Genomic DNA, 23,070 nt, shown 5'->3' on the forward strand with positions numbered 1-23,070 from the left:
AATATGATAAGATGGATAGCAATGATAATGATGAAGAAGTCTACATCGAACGCTTGCGCGCATTGTTCAATGAACTTGATCCTTCAAGCAAGGGTGGGCTCAATAAGAAGGAGCTGAAGATATTGAGCAAAAAGTAATTTCATATTACCATGTGGCAAGTTGCTGCTAAAATATATGACTGTTGTTTTGTAGACTTCGTTTATTTCATTTCAATTTTTGTGCATGGTCGCTGTTATTTTGTCAATGAGAGAGTGATTATTTATTTGATGTTCAAGATCACATTTCGAGAAGTAGCCTATCATCTAATGAAAATGTAAACAGCTTGCCGAATGCATTTTGGGCCCTAGACTAGTCCCCTACTACTGGTAATTGTAGTCTTGATTTAAATGTTGTATATTTGCGTAGTAACACTGAAGCAATGCTTTTTATGTCAATGCTCTTGATAGACTGTATCACTTCATCTGCTTTTCCATTATTGAAGCAAGCCCGAGCGTGAACGCTGTTAATGAATGACCAGGCCGGTCACAACTTTTAGAGAAATCATGACGTCTCATTTCAGACTTTCATTGGGCGACAGGCAATCGGATCTTTTGATCGAGCTGTCGTTTCCTGCGGACGAAAAGTCTTTGGACTACAGCGAGAACAGGGATTCCGACGGCTTCGTAAATTTTAGCAAGTTTCAAGAAAGCTTTGTGGCTGTGCTGTCTGCTACTGCTGCCCAGCCGTCGTGTCTGTCAGATACAGACGACGGAGGGAATGACGTTGTGACAGATTCGTATGTGGAGCCGGGTATGTTTCTTTTGGTATCAGGCAATTTGAGACAAGCTACTGCCAGCGATATGAAATGTAACCTATGTTTGTTGTGATGTTGAGATACGTCAGTAGTGACATTACATTCTTCAAGTAGATGGGCTATGCTATTCTAGTTGTACTAATGTCTTGAATAGGGATAAATGGTGATGAACTGTTGAGATGGTGCAGTTTTACAGAAATTACAGCGTAGGGTATCTCTCTAACGGTAGGACATTGGTGTGAACTCAAGCTGGGTCAGACATTGGACCATTAAAAAAAGGGATCTTGGGCTATGTACACTGCGCTTATATGGAGAGGGTGTAATGGTGGTGCTGACTTTATAACGGCTCATTTGGATCTTGAAAACTGCCTTTCTGAGTTCTAATGGCGCATTGAGCTTTATGCTCGAATATACTGAAAATTCACAGTTATCTACAGTGGATGTATTAACAAAAGATGCAGAACATCAGCTATCAACATCTTCTGACATTACAAAATACTGTAAGGTGAAATTCAAAGCCGTTTTTGTAGAATTGTGATTCTGCAATTGTGGATCACATGCATAATAGTCGGGAAATAAGATCGATTACTGTAATTGATGCCACCAATTCAGTTACAGTCATCTATGCAATCATATAAGTATTCTCATCTTGCAATGTTCACAGACATCAAACCCAGAGTAGTACACAAGGGTAAGGCATACGGCCGTCGATCGCAGCCGGACTTATTCGATGTTGAAATGATGACTGACCATAACCGCACAAATATGACGGAGAAAAGGTACTATGTTGAAGAGTTGTATTATTTGATCGTGTTCCATTTCTGCCTCTCATTTTTGTCCCTCAGTGACCATGCAGATGCAAGTGACGACGAGACAAATGCGTCATTTGGACAAGACTTTGATGAGTTACCAATCAGAGGTCAAGGTGACGGTCTGTATTTCGAAGCACATGGGCTTCTTAGGAATCCACTACTGGATCGGTTGAGGCCAAAGTCTGCGTCTACATCTTTAAACGAAAGCCAGGTATGCGATCTCTATTGCAGAAGTGGTCGATGATGAAGTATTTGAATATATCACGTTTATAAACGAAATCGATAAAACCTGGTTGCATTATCATAACTGAATTTGCTTTTAAATCACGTCCCTCTGGAAGTTTTCGTAGACAGTGATCAATTGTATAGCATATTCATATTTAAATGAACCTGAATATTTTCGGCTGACACTCGTCAGGGGTAGTCGGCAAAAGCTAGTAGAGAATTGGAAAGAACATTGAATATCAACAATCGTATCACAAAATATGACACCACCACTCACCAGCGTGGAATTTCGAATAAGAGAGCGTTTAATGTAGTGTTTTTAGATGGTATACAAACTATTTTTGTTGACACATCCTTGTCTGGTGTATTTTGATAAAATTCAACACCAAGGCCCACAAATGAAAGTGTGAAAGGCCCCTCTCAACGACACGAAATTTGTCGTCACAATAATTTCTCGCACAAACGGGATTTTATCCAACAGATGTTTGCCAATGGCAGAATTTATGGCCTTTGATTGCTCAGCATCAAGTTTCAGGGGATGAGTAAAGAGTGAATAAATCTAGTGACACTTATTTTCGTACACTACATTACTTTGTTGAAGTGCATGGAGCACGTCTTTACATGTTTCAGGGAGCAGTAGCGTTGTTGTAAAAATCATGTTAGTGTTCACTGTGTCGTAACACCTACTGACAACAGAAATGAATTGCTTTTCAAAGCGAGTGGAGGTAGGACAAATCCAAGGTAGATGACATCTTTGGTCAGTAAGTGTTACGACATGTCTTAGAAATTGCTACTTCTACTGTCCCCCCACCTGAGTAGACTCAGTGAACTGCTTGTTTTACTACCGCTGAGTGCAGGTAAACACCTAATTTAGGACGGTGGTACTTGCCGTACTTTGACTTCTGAAGGTGATGTGCCCTAAAGTTTGCTATTCACACTTCTCTCAAGATCAACGTCTCGTCCACTTCAATAGTAATGCAGCAGCATCATCTTTTCACCGAGCTGGATAAAGACGATATCGGTTTCATCCATTACAACGACCTCGTGGAGATGTGGGTCTCTGAAGGAGTGCCTGACCCTAAGCATGTATTACAGGTAGGAGAATGGATGATTAAAATACTGTCAAATGTGTGTGCTTTTGAAATTGTACGTCCGCGTCCGGTTATTTGATATTGTCTTCTAGGCACTGATATAAAAGTCGATATATCCTTTCGGGTGGATATTTGTGTGGAATTTGCAAAGGTATTTTGTAGTGGTGTGAAATCCGTATGATCCCACACAGATCATATTTTCAGTTCCATACAACTGTGCTAGATGAACCTTCTAGCGCTTTACTGCTTGCTAACTAGACTCTGGAATGAACCAAAGTCTTGGTATCTGATGGTAGTGAGCTGGATACCCGCAATTGCCAATTTATTTGCTGATTCTGTATTGTCTTGTGGCAAACAGACTGCTGGTACTGATTTATGTCCTTTTGTACGCAAATTATCCTCCAGGTTGGATTTGAAACCCGCTTTGAGCAAATTTCCACTGATTTTAGCTGGACAATATGGATACTTTGCATCCCGTCATCCTTGCAAAATCAGCCTGGTCATTGTAAAATCCAAGCTTGAGCAATGAGCATGCCCTGAATTTCCTTGATTTGCTGCCATCACCATTGGTGTACTTTTTCAAGTAACTTGTAACGGGCTCTACTTCTATCACTTGCTGCTCATTTCACCGACATTCTGCTATCGTAACATGCTATTGGGCTTGCATTGACTCATTTCTGAGGAGGTATCGCTGACATGAATGATTGTTTATGATACAGAACTTGAAGGCTCATTTTGGGATTGGTTTTTGGTTAATTTTACAGTTATTGGACGTACCTGTGGATCGAGATGTGCAAATTAACGCTTACGACTTGACGAGGTCACTGCAAAAAGAGTTGGATTCTCTCAGGAGCTCTACCGTTGACACAGTGACGCAGGCTGTTCTCGCTACGTACAAGCATCATATAACTCACATGAAGTAAGCGGAACCTTTGATTTAATATTATGGAAGGCTAATCAGATACACACTAAACAGAGAAAAAGCTTCACCTCGTTAGCAGAAGGAAATCCGGTGTGAACCAGGCTTAAGGATTGAAAGATCAACGTATATGTTATCTACCTCATGCAGTCCCCATATTTTTCTAAGCGATTTTGGATAGTTATCAGGGGTACTTCACTGGCACGATGGGGTTGTATTCATGGATTTACTTATGAACTCGGGCCCTACCATTTACAGCGTGCGGAAGCATAGTCTGAGATTTTATATAAGCCAATATCAGGCTAATGACTGAACGTAGACCGCACTCAATCCAGCCAAGTTTTTGTGGCCGCTGATTCGTCTCTGAATATTTTGTCATCGAGAAATTTAACGCATGCCGTGCATATAAACGCTTACTATACATCGAGTTGTCATCTCACTTTCATTATAAATCCAGCTTGAGATCGATGGAATTTAGTGGGGATTCGGGAAATCCTGTAATAACTCCTGTGTATGACAGATTTCTATGTTGTGATGAAGGTTTGAAGTTCTTGTAGCCCTACCCCTATCTACTAATAGTTAAATTTTTCAAGTGTTCCGAAGACTCTGTGATTTCTAGTCAATCACAAAGCTAAAAACACCAAGAAAGATATTCATATGGCGCCTATTTCTAAGAATTGTGATAGCAAACACCTTGAAATTCGCAACACATCTGAATTAGGTTTACGTCCATAACTATTGAAGGTTATCCTTATCTCCACTCCAATGTACGCCTCTCTGACAAACCTCAACTTTTAATGAAGTCGCCATTCTCATTTCTGTCTCTGTGTCACGCTCTGATGACAGTGCCTACGTCAAGTGCCACCGAATCTGTTTCGAGTGTGCTTGGCCGCTCTTTACAATGCAACATAAAAATTAAAGCCCAACCGAGTTGGTTTACGGATCGTCCGGTGGCGTCCTACGTTGAACACTATGCCGACACCTGTTCTCTCTTTGCAAATGGCAGCGAGCAGATCGAGCAGCACCAGGCGTTGCTTGGGAAAATGAGAGATGATCTGGAGCAGACTGAGCTGAGAAATTCAAGGCTGATCGACGAGGCTGATGACAGGTAGGTTGTCTTTTAGTTTGTGTATTTGATCAGGATGCTACCATTTTATTCCTGTTCGGGATGACAGCGTTTAGATGTACTCATTTGTGTCATCTAAAACTAGATTCATGTATGACCAGTCAGGTACACAGCTCACCAGCCGTATCATCATTCATCACTTGGAGTTGTGCAAAGTTTGGTTATGTTTCGATTACTGCCATTGATTTATTGAAGGCCGGTATAAATCTGATTTCGTGTAGCTATCATTTACACTAGCACTATTTTATCTGGATATCAATACAGCCTCGAATGAGTTTGTTCTATGAAGCGTGGTATGCTAGATACTTTAAATAGCTGTAATTTGATAATAATTATAGTTCTAATCGTGAACTTTCATCAATTTACTAGCCTATGCTCTGTCTGCTAGTGGGGTTTTATTTACTGTGTTATTTGTGATTCACCCCGATAGTCTATTTAGGTCCTCTAAAAATGCAAAATATGATGGGACCATGGAAATCAGACTCCTGAATTCTAATCATAATTTCTCTCCCTTTCAATCAAAGAATAGAACCAGTCAATATGACAGATATCTGGTTCAAAGAGTAGGCATACGTCTGCTAATGAAATTTGCGTGTTTCAGAACCCCTTTCGTCTATTTGGGCTCTTTTCCGGCAAAAGCCCTGTTGAAACAGATTTCGTGATCCCATGTGCAAGTTGTATAAAAATTAGTAATTGCTCAACCCTTACCGAGCCTTCAGCTTGTCACAGTAGTTGAGTAGCATAGAATTTATTTTATGATTTCCGATTCAGGTATTTACGCATCGATAAAAGCAAGGAGAAACTATTGTTCGACACGGAACAGGTCTGGAACCGGAAGTTTCGCGAAGCAAGAGAGAAGTTTGACAAGGAGAAGGAAGTTCTTCACGATCAGGCCATGTTGGAGAGAGACGCTCTCCAGCAAGAGATCGGTAAGTTGATATTCAGAGAAATCTTCGAGCCCCTAATCTTGGTCCACGCTCCTCGGATGTCCCTACCTGTGCCGACTCTTGACACAGTTGCAATATTTTTATCAATTTCGAATTTTTGTGTATTTGATTTTATCCGAACAAACAATGCAAATCCACCAACCACGCTTGTGTCAGCTGAAGGAATTTTTGTAGAAGCTGAACCGGTGATTATGATTTGACCAAATTTTATGTTATATTTGTTTTTATGATGGCATAATCAGTTGTATACGATGTGATTGCGCCCTAATTTTCAAAATTCCTCATTTGCTAGCAATTGTCTCTAAAGATTGTCAGCTTGTGAAGTAAAGCATGAAATTGTAAGAGAAAGAGCTATTTTTTTCATCTAATCCAGTGGTTCCCAACGTGGGCGATATCGCCCCCCCAGGGGCGATTTGGCGGTCTAGGGGGGCGAAAATGACGAAGGGGGCGACAGGGGGTCAAAAATGGACAAAGGGGGCGGCGGGGGGCGAAAATAGCAAAGGAGGCGATAGGGGGGGCGATGACGCGTCAAAACGGCTGACCTTTTTTTTTTTTTTTTTTCAGTCAACCCACGAAAATTTAGTTACAATAGTGTGTCAAATTAGACATCGAGCCGAAGTTTTGACCTTTATTTATTTTTTTTTAGTCAACCCGCCGGTGATTACTAGGGCCATTTTTATATGACCTTAAAAAATCAATTATATGACTTTATTTATTGGAAAATATGACTTTATATGACTTTATGTGAAAATCGTGTACTTTTACATGTAACCAACTCATGCAACTGACGAGTAAAACATACACAACATAACAGTTGAGCTGAGCTGAGGAGCGGGTCGTTCTTGCTTCAATCCATTTCTTATGCTGAGTATTGCAAGATGCTGTTCACCAAAAAAAAAACGTTTCTCATGCTTCACAATGCAACTGCGTACTTGACAGGACACTTTCTCTGTAGGGGAGATTTTGAAGTCCTAAAATTCATTTACAATGGCTTTGACTTTCGCTGCAGTAGATTCTCTCACATTTGGCATGCTGAACCAGATATTCTCTCTGTTTCTAAGTATCTTATGAATAAACTTGAAGTGAACTGTAGATATTCAACTGTCATATTCTTCAGTTTGCTACTAGTTGTAATGTATTTGTACATAAGTAGACCAAGACTGGGCTTTTTAGCTTGCCTGCCCACTGACTGAACTTCAAATGACGTCCCACTTCAGTGCACAGAAGTAAAATAAATTTTGAAGCAACATGATGCAATATCTGACCACACAATGCAATGTGTGACCTCATAGGTCTGTGACTGTAATGTTATGTAGGCTAACCTTATAGTTTGCCTTACTTACTTAGTGCTTAATCGCTTCACCGCTTAAATTGGCACTTATTATTTAAAGTACATACAACAATATGACTTTATAACTAAAATATGACTTAACCAAGAGAATATGACTTTATATGACTTTATAACTTTCTAAATATACCCCATAGGGTTGCGGATTTTACGTTAAAATTGATTGCACGACTTACTGATGCATAGAAAAAAATATGACTTAAATGACTTTAAATGGCCCTAGTGATTACAGTTTGTATGCCCAATTTTCGGCACACAAAATTTGGGGGGGCGATGACCAGTGTTGACCTTGAAAAGGGGGCGATGGGTCGAAAAAGGTTGGGAACCACTGATCTAATCGAAATACTAAACATACGGACAGCATGATTAATATTGAATAGAATATTCTCATATCGCTGCGGAATCAGTAACTTAAGTCCATTGAACACATTTTGAAAAAATCAATTTTTGTAATGTATTCATTTTCTTTCAAACATTTCATGGCCCTGGTTATGTTTGCCACATTTTTCTGAACTAAACCAAGGCCAAGATACATCCCAAAAAATGAAGACTTGTCTTGATTGATGCAAAATGTTTTGAATGAACACAAGCTATTCTGATGCCACAGCGACAATATATGCTTATATCCTCACTATTATCAACAATATCAATTATTATATTTTACTCTAAATATATTATCTAAATGTGTTTTGGAACAATATCAATCGAAACAAAAAGAGGTCAGACTTAACAATTCTACTTGTCCGTCTCTTTTGGATTGAAAATGCCTTCTGGCCAGACTAGCAATCTTCAGCTGAATTAAATCCATGGAAAGTGAGCGATTTATTAAATCGCGGATATTTTTCTACGCAGAACGGCTCGTCATCCGGGAAGGAAGCCTGCGGAGTACGATCGAAGCTCTACAGCTCGACAATGACGCGCTCGGACGGGAAACCAAGGATCTGGTGAAAAAACTTCAGGAATCTGAAAGCAACTCGGCGCGGCTGCAATGTGATTTGGAGGACCTCATCCGAGAGAAGGTGTGGTAATGCAAAATTATTAATGACACCACAAATAGCTGTGATCTTCGGGACATATTTTCATTTACTTGATACAGGGTGTATTTGACGTTGCTCTTATGACAATTTCACTCATGAAAAGCGATGCAGACTCGTCGGAAAACTAGTTTCTCTTTTTCAAAATCAAATCAGTTGTCCTGATGCGTATTTGAACCTTTCCCACAGGCTAACATGTCGACGGATTCCTTGAACGTGTCGCAGGAGGAACGATTCTCTGTGATCATCAAAGATTACGAAGCCCAGTGCACGGTTAGTAATTGCAAAGCTTTCCAATCCAGATTTTGTGTAGTTTACATGTCCTAGCATGGTAGCTATCGAGACCGTCATATCAAATTACCCGCTGTCAAGATAATTGTTTTCAGTTGTTACTTGGTATGATAACGATTCAATGTCACCCTTCCAGGCTCTGACAGACAGAAACGACGAATTGGTGGCGGAAATCGAAAAACTGCGGTCGGAGTTCCTCCATTCGTTCAATAATAAATCCCGAGACGACAAACCCAATTCGAGGAAGCGGGCGCGGCGACGCAATTCGCGGGAGTACATCAAAAAGTCGGAACAGCAATCTACGGATGGCAGTGACACGGAAAGTGAGGCTCGATTGGGGAGTGTGGACGGGGTGCTAGCAATAGCAACCGTCACAGCAGCCGTTCCCAAGCTTTTAGACTGCAACTTGAATAAACGTAGAGATGTAGCAGATATCGCACAAATAAACTTTTTAAAGACTTGTTAACTGCAAAATCTGTGGCAAATTTAATTATATTACACAATTCATCTGGTTTGGCATCTGTGATCCTGGTACTTCAAATAAATGATGTAGCGGACTACACTAAAACCCATTGCTGCGCAGTGCGCATGTTTGGTTAACGCTGCCTCACAATAATGGAGTTGACGATTTAAAGAAAGAAGATTTCATGTTGCTTTTTGAGGGATAGTCGATCCTGTGTGGAATTGTATTCCCAAATTTGATACATGTCCATAATGAGCCCATTATTGTGCTTATTGAGCCTTTCAATAGCGTGTGCGCCCAATGAAATGTTTCTATTCAACCTCGCTTTACAATACTTTGGTGGATTCGTGCAACCCGTTTTTTTCCATGTTCACTTCAAACATGCTATGTGCCGCACACTTTATAACTATGGTTTCATGTCCGATATTTTTTTCTGTAGATGACGAATGCGTCGTGGAGTTGTCCAAGAGAGTGTCAGAACTGGAGAAGGTCATTCGCAATTTGGAAGAGGAGAAACGTGCGCTTACCACGCGGTTCAATGAAGAAAAGGTAAATGAGGAAGTCCGCAAAGCCTTCGGCTATGCGTTCGGTGGAAACGGGATTGATTTCGAATCAATCTTAGCCCACCTGACTGATGAATCTTTCCAACCATGGTTTTGTAGGGTGGGCCGGATAGAAACAGCTAGGTTCTGACTGAGCAGCTTGTCTGCCTGGCGCTTACGGAATCGGAACTGCTGGCGCTGCACAGAATTGAATAAGTACTTTGGCCAGGTAGTGGTCAAAACACCGATTTTAGGCTTGTCCAGCACAATCATGGTTTATCTGGTGCCCCACCGCTGATGTACGGTATCTCTATGAATATACTTCGGAATTCGCGACTCAGTTTCGGAATAGCGTCGAGTTACATTCATTCGTAAATTTATAACAACGCCACCTCCATTTCCAAATGGCTTTGTGGCTCGCTTCAAAATGCTCCTGTGGCCCACTGGTTGAAACCCCCTGTCTTAGCACAAGTAAATTAGACGCATGCACCTAATGCACACTGAATGATGAGTAACGGGAGACGACATAAAAGGATAAACGGTGAGCAAAATGTAAGAATGTGTAATATTAATGATAACATTCGGAAATGTTGATTCAGTAATGAAAGGGCGTACCTGGTTAGGTTAGCATGAGCCGTCGCGATAGTAGCATTAGAATGACTTTCACTTACATATTATGATTCTACTTCAATCTGTATCCACACAGGCAACATCACGAGCACAGTTGGAGTCCGAATTCCAAATCAAATTGGACAAGGAACGAAAAAGGATGACGGCCTTCGAGGAGATGTCAAAATCGGACAAGAAGAAGGCAATCAATCAAGCGCTTCTAGACAGCAACAAGGAACACGACGAGGTCAGTTTGAAGTCGGCAAGCCGCCTTCATGATTTTACCTACAATAGTATCCAGGGTTGTAATGACTCGAGTCATGACTCGACTCGAGTCAGACTCGAGTCACGAGTTTTTGATGACTCCACTTGACTCTAGTCAATTTCTCAAAATACGGAAATGACTCGACTCGAGTCATTGCGCATGACTCGAAGCAAGTCATATGACTCGAGACTCAGCCGGCCAAGACCGACATTTCATTGTAATTTCGAAGAATAGTAAAGTAACCACCCTATTGGGATTACGTCTATTGGTACTGGTACTTGAAAATGCGACCAGAAACTGTTAAAAGTTAGGAAAATTAGTATAATATAAATGCGAACCATTCGATATCACCAAACAGAGTTATAAGAGTGGGTTTAACCAGACTTTGACTGGAAACTGAGCAGTCAACACAATGACTTGGACTCGGACTCGAGTCATAATACCATGACTCGGACTCGAGTCATAATACCATGACTCGGACTCGAACCTCTGCCCGATGACTTGGACTCGGACTTGACTCGGTGGTGATTTGGAAATGACTCGACTTGACTCGAGTCGAAATCATAAAAGTGGGAGTGACTTGTGACTCGGAGCTTTGTGACTTGGTTACAACCCTGATAGTATCATAGTGAACAAACTTGTCATTGTTATTTCCCATGTAGAAGTAATATCATAAAGTTCTATTCAATCACAAGTGGCAGTGGCGATGTGCAGGACGCGTCAAAACTGCTTCAAATGCATGCAGAAAGTGAAACTTCTTGACTGTACTCGAGTACTTTCAGAACTAGACTTTGTCGAGGGATCGCATACTTGTAACAGTTGATAGGAGGTTGCTACTGCTGAAGTTTGCAAGATGTATCTTCACCGCTAAACAGAAGATTTTGACCTGAAAAATTAAAATTTTGACATTTCTTACCTTAAAAAACTTAATTTTGACAAAATTTTGCCCTTGTGTATGTAAATTAGGTGTTTTCACACATAATGGTAGAATTGTACTGCTTATCTTCATTTCTGGTTGGAACTGTCTGAAGGAAGTAGTTTGGCCTGAAAAAACTTTTTTGACTTTGAGAACTGTCAAATTTTTACATGAAAAAACTTTATTTTAACGAAATCCGGACCTATGAAGAATTCCAGTAGGTACATCGCGCATTATGGTAGAAATAATTAGAATTTGTTGGAGTACAAAGAAAGATACTTTCCTACATTCTCGGATAGAAAGTGTCCGTCCTTACTAAATAGCTTACCAGGAACGGAGAAAGAATGTTCAACAGCAGCAGTTGTTGGCTGGCAACACTGAAGTTGTGCGTTTTACACCGCCGTGACACGCCGTGTTGCTTCATTCTGACAATGTTGTCCACATCACAATTTTTCATCATGCGCTTCTTGATACAAGTACCAATGCCCACGCAGTCATGCTTCAGTTAGGATATTGCGGTACGTTAAGCAGGGCATCATGGCAACCTATTTGTTCCCTTTGACCGTTTATGATTGACAATGATCAGACAATGGGCCGTCTACAATGGTAGGCCTATAAAGTAGGCTACAAGCTGTAACATGTAAAAGGATTAGTTCATCCATAGCCTTTATATCAGGGGTCACCAACACGCGGCCCGCGGCCCGATTTGAGATTTCAGAAGAATGCTTAGTAAAGCATTTTAAATGCTGAAATTGATTTCATATTAAACATATTGTTGTTCTTGCTCAATGAAACCTATTCTCCAGTGCCCAATATCACTATACCTCAATAGCTGATACAGCTTAGGCGATGGTAATATCATTCTACGAAGGAATATTATGCGGCCGCCGACACTTAATTCGATTAGAATGTGTTGGCGCTGTCAATATGCAAATTGAATTTACGAATTGACTCCCTAATTAATGAGAGGTTCGAATTATTCGTAAAATTTTCTTTGAGCTACGCGCCTTTCAATGCTAGTTGGTTTTCGATTATTTTAATATAGTATTGTTTTTTGTAATCTGTGCTCCACAGTGCATATGCGATCAGCAAAGAAAGATGATGCGACCCATAAGAAATACCAATTTGTAATTGTGTTCTCCTCATCACGAAGGAAATTTGTTTTTGGCAGGCCTACGTTTGGGCGAATCCAATATATTTCCACTATACCGACAATCCTGATACGAGGTCATGAAATAACAGCAGGCAACAAAGGGGATTAATAACAATTGGCCCTCCCAAAGATGCATCACAGTATTAATAACTTCCCTAAATTTTCGAAGACACCCCTGCATCAACTCTGTACCGGTGAATCAGATCACATAGCCTGAAAAAGGATAAATATTTGATATAGTAATATGTTAAACTAGACCAGGGGTTCTCAAAGGGTGGGCCACAGGAGCATTTGAGGTGGGCCACAAAGCCATTTGGAAAATTTTAAAATTTTTGAAAGTTTAGTTATATTTGTTGTGTTAATCGCTAAAAATATATTCATACGATCTAATTATACGTAGGCTACGTAAAGCTTTTTATCCGACTCTGATCAGACGTGTTGGCATGTATGGAGTAAGCATGTACATTGTACAAGTCCAAAGCGGGGTTAACAGCAACTAAAATAATTTCGAGTATATAATAACTGGAAGGCAATTCTGAAGTAACCAAGCATTCTGGCAGGGCTGGGGCATATGTCGTAATTTGTCGTATGCCGTTGAAAGGGGTATGCAATAAACTCGGAATGAAATGTATATAATTGATCTATAGATTTACTGTAGGCTACTTAGGCAAGTCGTATTATTGTAAGATGAAATAGCCATAATTTCAAATTATTAGCAACTTTTGGTGAAGGTATACTGCACCATCACAACGAATCGTAACGGATTGAGGAGTTAGCGGAGAGCATTAATATATGGAGTCGGTTTAAAATGTCTGCCCCAATATCATTGTACATAATCCAAGAGTCACATGAATTGATTGTATCATTGGATTGAATATTCTGACATATTAACTTCAATTGGTTTGGCACAAGACGTGTTATTGCATGCATATTGAAAATCTTTCGCCACTTCTCTGTAGTACCCCATTCACCAATGAATTGTTTGAAGCTGACCCAGACTGATTAAATTACTCCCCACAATAGTGGAACTAAAATCCCAATCACACGGTGGATGCGTGGATTTGATGTTGGTGTTTCGCGATACGAATGGAGCAGCGGACGATCATAATATACACAGGAGTTTCAGCCTATGATCTACCAAGGCCGTAACTGTTGCACCCAAACCCCCGATTGCGGGACCTCGAAGGCGTCCAAGATTATTTCGTTGGTCGTTTATTGGAGGATATTTATTCAACTGAAAATTTTCGTCGCGCTTCGCGCGATTGAATGGTACAATTGTTCTAAATTTTAATATCATCAGTAAATTAAGAGAGAAATGCGCATATTTTAGAGAAATAGGCATATCGGCGCAGTCGATTACCACGCCTTGAATAGGGTGACTCCAAGATGAGAGGTGGGCCACACCACATTTTCAAACCGGAAAATGGGCCACGGCCAAGAAAGGGATGAGAACCCCTGGACTAGACTAATATTAATGACGAAATTCACTTATGAATATGAAAAAATATACGCGCTTCGCGCGACTTAAGAGCGAATACCCGTGGCTTTTCATGACATGACTAATAACGATTTAGGTGCGCCTTATAAGCCTAAATGACTAGGAGCCCGGATTCCACTGGCAATGGACATGGACAGTTTAACGTGGGTATTTCGCCTTCAGTTAGTTCATTCAACTATGCACTGGAATGCGGCCGTAGGCTACAGAAGTGATTGAAATGCGGCTGTGAATAGCAATAAAGTTGGCCACCCCTGCTTTAGTTGCTGAAGAGTGTTTCCAGGGATCGTACGCAGCTCATAGTTCAAAATAGAATGAATTTGACGATCATGATATTTTTGTTGTATTTATATTTCTTCAATAAAATATTATTTCTTGTATGGTAACTATGCTTGTCACCCATGGTTGAGAGCACAGCGTTGCACTGACGTAGAGTTATCAAAAACATGGTTGTTGAACTGCGTTGCCTAAATTTATCTCGATATTGAAGATATGCGGCCCGCGGCCTCTACGAATTTTGAAAAGTGGCCCGCGACCCGTTTTGAGTTGGCGACCCCTGCTTTATATCGACAGTGCGACCATCTACAACACAAATGAAATGCAGGATGCAAAACAATTTAAACTTTTTTGACATGTAAAAAGAAATCCCTCTAATAATGAACACTGCAATAGGCGCAATCTTCGAAGTACATTCAGTTACCATGATCCAGGGGCTCTGTCGCCCAGTTATCATGACAATTATACTCAGGGATACCCCATAACTACTTCACTTTGTGAAATGCAAAATTTAAATAGTAAGTATATTTACCTGGCAAAACTGATCAGTAAAAGTGAGAGTAGTCATGAACATAACCACTTGGGGAAATAGTGCAAGTGGCAAAACCTACGTGGGTACTCGAAAAAAGCAGTACTCCATGCTGACTACCTCTGGATATGTTTCAGCTGGAGAAGAGAATCCGCGATTTGCAAGCGGCGCTACAGAGCGAGCAAGCCAACACGCAGCAGTCGATCTCCAATCTGTGTCGGGAGTTTGAAAAAGACAAGGCCGAAATCCAGTCCAAGAACGACGAGCTGGTGGGTGTCAATTAGGCTAGGGCAGACTGGAAGTGGCGCTATGGTCTAAAAATGATTTGTATTCAAATTAAAGTCGAATGCGTGGAAACATACAGGCAGTCGCCATTTTTCTCAGAAAGACACTGGACACCAACGTCAGTTAAAATATTTTCACGAAAGGTACGTTACATGAAGTGGAATACGGTGGCTTTCTGAGGAAAATGGCTGCTGCCAAAATGATTTTGCGCGATCAAATTGAACTTGATACTACATCCGTCAGACTTGGACAATTAGATAATTCTGGTTGACTAATTTGCCTAATTGAAGCAAAATGCTCAGTTATAGTTCTATTCTAATTTGTCAAATATTTCTATGCTCTAGTTTTCATTCCAATCCTATTTCTGTTGTTCTTTTGAAGATGCTACAGAAAAATTGCATCTGAGATTTCATTCTATGCTGGTATCGTCGTATTATGTGATACAATTGTTGATATACAATGCTCATTCCTATTCTCTACTAGTTGCTGACGAGTGTCAGCCGAAAATATTCGGGTTCATCTCAATATGAATACGCTATTCAATTGCACAGTGAAGTTCTGTACCTCCAAGAAGCTCTTCAAAAACTGCGCAGTGTAAAATGAGACAAGCTTAGTGTACAGACATTTGCAATTCTTGTGCTTATGAGAACGATCTCAGATTAGATATGAACTGAACTATATTTTTCTTATATTTATTTCTTGATAGTGATTCATTCAATTTTCAAGTAATTCTAATGGCAATCTGATTTGGAAAAACACTCTAGCTATAATTCTGATCTAATCCGGAAAAGCTGAAAATATCCCTGCACAATGAATATCAAAGTCAGCGAGGCGCCCGTTCCAAAAAATAATCGTCACTGCTCAAACATTTCATCTTGTCAAGGTTGAACAAGTCCGTGAGGAAGCCAGCAACCTGCGAGACCGATTGGATAAAGAGACCGAGGCCCACGAGATGACGGCGCAACAGTTGAAAAACGACCGTAAACAACACGAGGCCGCCATGCGCACGCACGCGGACGCCATGGCCGAACTGCAGAAAAGCGCGGTCCAGTCGGACGCCGGCGACAAGCACGAAATCAAGAGGCTGACCCGTCAGTTGCAGGAGTACGAGCAGAAAATCGATCGACTGGAGAGCGACAAAATCAAGGCTCTCGCGGAACATCGGGTGGCGCTGGATCTCGCGGAGGCGGAGATGCGTCAGACGATCGAGGAGACGGTATCGCAAAGGCAGAAGGAGGTCTGTCGGAGGTTTATCTAGGTTTTTCCTCACCATCGGGGGTTCCCATGGTCATGACACCGAATTTGGGTTGAAAAATTTCCTGGGACTCCACTCTCGATTTGGCTATGTGCGCAGTAATAGTAATTATGCAATAATGAACTTGTCAGCTTCCGTCTATCAAGAACAGAGCAATGTATTTAGGTCTTTTGGAACGATTTCTATCTATATCCAATCGAAATTGTCGTGTGTGTTTGCGTCGAGTGTGCATGTATCTATTCTGTTAACATATATCACTAAGGGTCCACTTGCAGTTTTCCTAGATGAAGAAATTCACTTTCTATGCACGCAACATTTTAATCTTCATAGTGGTGGTCAGACATCAACCTTGCGTTATAGTAGGTGGCACTTTACGACCGTGCTACAAGTCGATAGCCTAAATACGAAATCATAATAAAAGAATATCATGATGCAAACAACAATTGTAGTCGTGGAACACCATGAATACTGCAAACAACAACAGTTACAAACAACAACAGTTGATCACGTCAGTACTGTAATGACTTGACCTGAGTCGCAGTTTTTTGGTGACTCAACCTGGCTCGAGTTATTTTCCAAAATTAAGAAAATTAAATCTGTTTTAATCTCTTCATTTTGGACAATGACTCGACTGGAATTGGGCATGACTCAGCCAAGTCATATGATGCGAGATATCTGTCTTTTATTTGTTTGAATGAGCCCGTTAAGAGTAGAGGGGGTCAAAGTAGATGGTACACAAGTAGACGTAAGAGTGACGACGTAAATTCACACTCATCGAAACATTGTCATTGCCTGTTAACGCATTCACACAGATTTCACTCAGATGGCTGTGAGTGAATATTATACTGTTACAGGAAAACCTCTCCGTGCAGTCCGAACTGAATCGCATGCACGACTCAGTGGCAGAGGAGAGACAGAGAATGCAGCAACGTATCGATTGTTTGAGAGAAGCTTTCAACGCGGAGGCGGAGGAATTGAAAACACTCGTAGAAAGGGAAAAGGCGGAATTTAGTAAAGCTCTTGCGTGAGTGATGCCGAGTTGCATGTTTACAGTTTTTCTGTTCGATAAGTGACCAAAGATGTATTTTTTCTTTAAACGGAAATACATTGTAATGTGAATATGCCCGATGAGTTGCAGAAGCTTTGAAAAATCGAAACTTCAAAGTAAGCAAACAACACTTTTGATGGGTTGCAAGTTCGCAATGCTCTCAGTTAGACGCCTGTTCGGATGGAAATGAAAACCCAGGCATTTAGAACTGTGGTTTTAAACCATCACTAACCTTCAGAACACTTATGCGAGCCTTCACGGGACCCTAAATTTTCCCTCGGTCATATAAAAAAATAGACGACAATACACAACTAACTATACATGTAATACATTTCTACAGATTAGTGGTGCACAACACTAACCGTGCACAAAATTAAAACATAATGGATATTTATTGAAAATCAATGTGACCCTTCTAAATTGCTTGATTTAGAAAGAGAGATTCGATCTATTTGCTACAAGTAATAGGATTATTTCTTTTTCCAAGTAATATCTTGTGATGAGATTGACTTGGGCTGTATACGGCGATAGTAACAGGACAGTTTGTTACAAACGTCTTTCTGTCAAGTATTGATCAAGCCTCGGCATGGTCACAAAACGCAATGAAATAGTCATGCTCGAGAATTACAGAATTAATTGTGATGCTATGTGACTGGGAATATTTTCCTTGCGGCCATGAAAAATATGCCTACTTCAGATATTTGAACTCTTTAGGTCACCATTACTGGTATGACGTCATGGTCATAATCGCTCAAATTACACGTCTCGAAACGTAATGCTTGACTCGGAGTTGACTCACCCTGTAACTTGATTTTGCCAAAACCTGCTCTCCGTTCAGCATATGCGCAATCCGAACATCAGGTGACAAGCCGTGTTATATGGAGGGAGTGGCGTCGTCATTATTTGTAATCTGGTTGAAAGTTGGCAGACAAATCTTGTATGCCAATGGTTTCATGAAATATTCACTTATCGGAAAATTAGTATCAGATTCTGTGGTGGTGTCCTACGATTAAGGCTGCGCAAAACTGATCACTCATTATGGCCTCATAAATGGAAAGAAAGCTGTGCAAATACCAAACATGTACGTTTTATGCGGCTGCAAAGAATATAATGCCAGTTCTGCATAACCGTAAAGACGATTTTGTATTTTTGTCCATACCTATTTCATTGCACTTTGTGACAATGTTTCAGGAATCATGGCGTCAAAGATATGTCATCTCCACTAACGTGCGAAGCTGTATGCTACACGTTGCGTATGCTGCGATAAAAATCACTTGAAGTTCTGTAGTTCGACTCGCAATCAGCGTGTGTGTCCCCTTTCAGAGAAGAGAGGGAGGCTCTGAAAAGGCGTCTGGAGGACGAAAACAAGATGGCGGCGGAGAGGAAACGGCAAGAATGTAGCGAAGAGGAAACGTCGCGTAGAGAACAGCAGAGCAGAAGATACGAAGAGATCATCGACAATCTACGGGTAATGAATACGTGGAAGCGGTATCAGTAGCTGTTCAAGTATAGTAGTGATTTCCAAGGTTGACAAAAAGTAGTACGGGTTAAATTTGATAACGAGGTTTAAATAATAATTGTGCGTTTTTCGTTGTCTGTATTTCCGGTAATACACAGTGTGATCACAAACAGCCTGGTTAAGTCGACTTAACAAGACGACCTGTCTCGTAGACGCAGGGCGTATTGCGTGTATTGAACCAATCGCATATTAGAATTCAGAACAACCCATCTGTGTTTCACAAAAATACAAGAGTATTAACCAAGTAACACTTCTTACCTGCTCTTCCCACAGCAAGCTCAGATTATCGTGGCAAAAGTCGCGTGTGATATTATCTTCATTCAACCAATACATGTTGGAAATACATTCTATCAAAATGAGCATCGTTGGGATACCCTCTACTATAGATGCTCTGCCGGTGCTTGATCAGATTGGTTACTTCATAATTGTTTAGAGGTGGGATTCCCAACCTTTTTTACACTGTAGCGCTTGTTGAAGCCTAGGAAGAAAGTAAGAAACATTTTAATTGAAAAAACTGGTCTGTACAGTTATAATTATTGAGAAATGATTATTTTTTAAATCTGTACATGGCTATTTGCTACCTGAAAACGACTTGTGATCATGGCGTCCATGTTGGGAACCCCAGATTTACAGCATCAGTTGCAATGACGCGATGTCATGTAAAAATTCGGATGTACAATACTTTTCTGTCAACATGTCATAGCCTGTCCTGATTTTAAGTCTTGTTAATTGTTCAGTCGACCAAGATCAGTCTGGAAACAGATTTAAGAAATGCCCTCGATGACAAGCACGATCTGGAAAAGCAATTGCTCCACGCTCAATCCACGAAGCAACAATTTTCGAGCCCTGTTTCTGCGGAACATCCCGACGTTAATTCTGTCTTGCAGTCGCAGGTACCGTACAAAATTTTCAGCAAATCTCTTTTTTTTAGCTATTTTTATTCCTCGCGCTGTCACAGGTGTCGGAGTGGAGAAGAAAACATTTTGACGTTTGTCGGGAACTTTCGGATGCCAAAAAGCAACGCGAGGCACGGTCCGCGGAAATCGCACACCTCGCAAAAGAAAAGCAAGAATTAGCTGATAAGGTAATTGACCGTCACATCGTTTGAGAATAAATCAATTGCTCAAATATAACGTCGCCTTGGTCTCTGTAAAATGCTCGCCTGTAAGCTTATTCAATAAAATACTATTTAAGAGTGGTGATTAGATGGAGATAAATTTTCACTATCTGATTCTGATCACCATTTCTGCGGACAGCCGACGGGAATCTAATCTGCTATCTCTTGTATGCTCATTGTTGCCATGGACATTGGTCAAAAACCAAGGACAGCAAAAAATTTCAAGTAGCTTAACCGTGAAATTTGTCAACTGGTGACTAAAAACGGGTCAACAGCTTCATCCATTCCCAATACTGAAAATAAAGGCATATGTCAAAAATAAGGACAAAAACAATGTAGTTTTATAAGACATTGCCCATCAAAATGAGGATCAATCTTAGAAATAAGGACGGTATGGAAACACTGGGTATACAGGACTGCTGCCGTTGTCACTGACCCACTGCGGTAACATCGTCTATTACATGAACATAGTGCGTCTGCAAACGATTTGTGTCAAATTGTGGATTGACTACCTTTTTTTGCAGATTGTGCAGCTAGAGAGCGAAAAATCAAGTTTCCAAGTACAGAACGCCCGTCTCCTGTCCAGGAACGTGCAGCTCGGCGTCCACGAAGACGAACGGATGTCCGAGGAGCATCGCAAGGTTGTATCGTCAGATAGTTATACGTTTTATAAATGCCGATATTGCCATTTATCTAATTGCACCGCTGTGGAGGCTCGCAGTTGCTCAGTGTTCAGTGCGTTTGTCACCATTCAGCGGAAATGATGAAAGTACTTGTTAATACTCGTGGTGAATGTAGTCGTCTTTGGTACTTGAGTAAAGTTGAAGTAACGTAGTAAAAGTCCAAATACTAGTAACAATCTCTAAGAAGTTAGCTATGCCTGTAGTCCAAATTCATAAATGCTGAGTAGTGCAAGCAGGCCACAGCTGCTAGAGTAGTCTGGAGAAGTAGAGTACTCCATTGCTAAGCACCTGTGGTCCTTAACCTTCTAGTAGCGGCCCACACTTGAGATCATAAGTGTACCACAATTTTCATTAGATTCGGTATGTCGGGGTACTTGCTGTAGAGTACGTACTTCTTTAATGATTTTATCAAAAGGTACTAGCCGTGGCACTAATCCATTGCTTCTGCTCAATTTAATTCTGTGTCGCTACGGTCTCTGTGCAGAGAGTATCCGAAATGATTGAACGGCTCGAAGAAAAAGAGACGTTGTGCGAGCAGTTGCGAGCGAAACTGAAAAAGTATCAAGCGATTGAGGAGGCTGCCAACACTGTGAAAAAGTTCTCCCTGACCGATCTGAAGACCAAGTACGAGACTACGAGGTTGCAGCTTATTCAGCAGATGAACAAAACAAAAGACATGGTGAGGATCTTTTAGCTACTCGACCCGCGTAGCCGATGGACAATTAGACACTGTCAGGCAGTGGTGTAGACATGCGGTAGTATCTACCCCCTTTTAAAAACAGTTATCCTTCTTTTCGAGAGAGTTATCTGATTATGCATTCTCATGTTGTTCATACTGTTTCTTCATGCTGCTGTTGTACACTGTCTTAAGGACCTAAAATTAATTAACTATTTGTGAATAGAGGAATTACTGAATATTTAATTCTTTTAAACTGTCCTTCTCACATGAATATTTCTGTCTGCGGGCTGAGTCGGGTGTTTGGTCGGTAATCGTCTCCATTTCGATGCGATCCTGTGGTATTTTGCAGTGATTCGACTGCAAAACTAGTGAGTGTATGGAAAGCTACCTAAATCCTACGCTGTCTCTTGTCTTCTGTACAAATTCTGTTGAAATATGTCATGTCCTTTATTTCCAGTATTCAAAACTGAATCGAAGCGAAGGCCTTATAAAAGACTTGTATTGTGAAAACGCTCAGCTCATGCGTTCTTTACAAGTGGCGGAAGACAAATTCAAGGCGTCCGATCGGAAGATAGCTGTCGAAGTGGAAAAGAATCATTCGCTCACATTGCTACTTCGTAAAATATGTCCGCAAGTTGCTTGAATAGTATTATGAGATCTATATGTATTTACAGGATATACCTGTATTCTTTCTTAAAACATAGTTTAGCTGATATATTTATCATATTACTAGCACTTTTTGAAAATTTTTTGCCATGATCGAATGGGAGCTTCATGAACGCACGCAGCATTCTGGGCTCGTGATCTAGAACATATGATATAAGGTATCGTCTAACGAGGTCAGTTCATGCCTTCTTGTGATGTTTTATTGATGTATCGCTGTGCTGTCTACTACTACATTCTGAAGATGTAAACGTTTCCGCAGATTCAGCATTGGGCTACCTGCAAAATATGCACACTGTAAACCTGTCGACTTGTGATATATTCTCTTCCCTTATAAACTGTTCTCTATTGATGATATTCAGTATGTATTTGCTTTGGTGGTACAAAGCGAGGGTTTGGTGCCTCTTCAACGTTTCTTGTCATGTCAAGCGCTAGAAGTTCCAACCGCACTGAACCGAGATCTAAAGCACCGTTGAACTATTGATAAACCTCATTTTTCAAAACTGCTCTGACACTGTTTAAGGTTATCATCCTAATTGGGATAATAATTAGACATATTGTCAGTCATTTTTTTATCTCCTTTCTTTTACTCAAATGATTTTATATCTGTACAGAAGGCTGCTTATATAGAAACCCAAGTTGGGTGACGTAACCTGTCTTCAAGTAGTTCTTCACCAGAAAAGTATCATTTATTTGCTATCGTCTTGGTGTTTTCGCACATCTCATCTGGTATTTAGGTGTGAGAAGTTGGTATTTTGTGATCATTTTTTCACTGTAGATTTTTTTACGAATGCTGTGTATTTGCGATTGGGTGTCTTCAAATGCGTTGCTCTGATATCATGCTGCTCAATGGATTTGTCTGATTCAGTTGAAGATGCGTTGAACCATGAACTTATGTTTTGCTCATGAACGATTAGAGTGATCAAATTTTGAAATAAATTGACTATGCTTTTGGTATGTGAAAATCTGATAATTTCTAGTTCCCAT

The 23,070-nt window shown here is 40.6% G+C and overlaps 1 protein-coding gene across 1 annotated transcript; it reads left to right on the forward strand.

Moving 5' to 3' along the window:
* On the forward strand, positions 1–23,040 carry LOC145450730 (uncharacterized). The gene is made up of 22 exons (XM_080329235.1): positions 1–133; positions 560–789; positions 1,458–1,572; positions 1,639–1,816; positions 2,779–2,925; positions 3,686–3,840; positions 4,847–4,948; positions 5,738–5,895; positions 8,114–8,280; positions 8,485–8,568; positions 8,723–8,909; positions 9,489–9,598; positions 10,298–10,447; positions 14,972–15,103; positions 16,003–16,356; positions 17,229–17,398; positions 18,746–18,890; positions 19,679–19,834; positions 19,900–20,025; positions 20,583–20,699; positions 21,226–21,420; positions 21,878–23,040. The coding sequence occupies exons 1-22, from the start codon at positions 12–14 to the stop codon at positions 22,061–22,063; spliced, it is 3,486 nt and encodes a 1,161-aa protein (XP_080185361.1). The 5' UTR covers positions 1–11; the 3' UTR covers positions 22,064–23,040.
* Positions 23,041–23,070: the final 30 nt, after the last annotated feature.

The sequence above is a fragment of the Botryllus schlosseri genome, chromosome 11 (genome assembly GCF_051294905.1).
Source record: "Botryllus schlosseri isolate E-star chromosome 11, Bs_hap1, whole genome shotgun sequence".
NCBI lineage: Eukaryota > Metazoa > Chordata > Ascidiacea > Stolidobranchia > Styelidae > Botryllus > Botryllus schlosseri.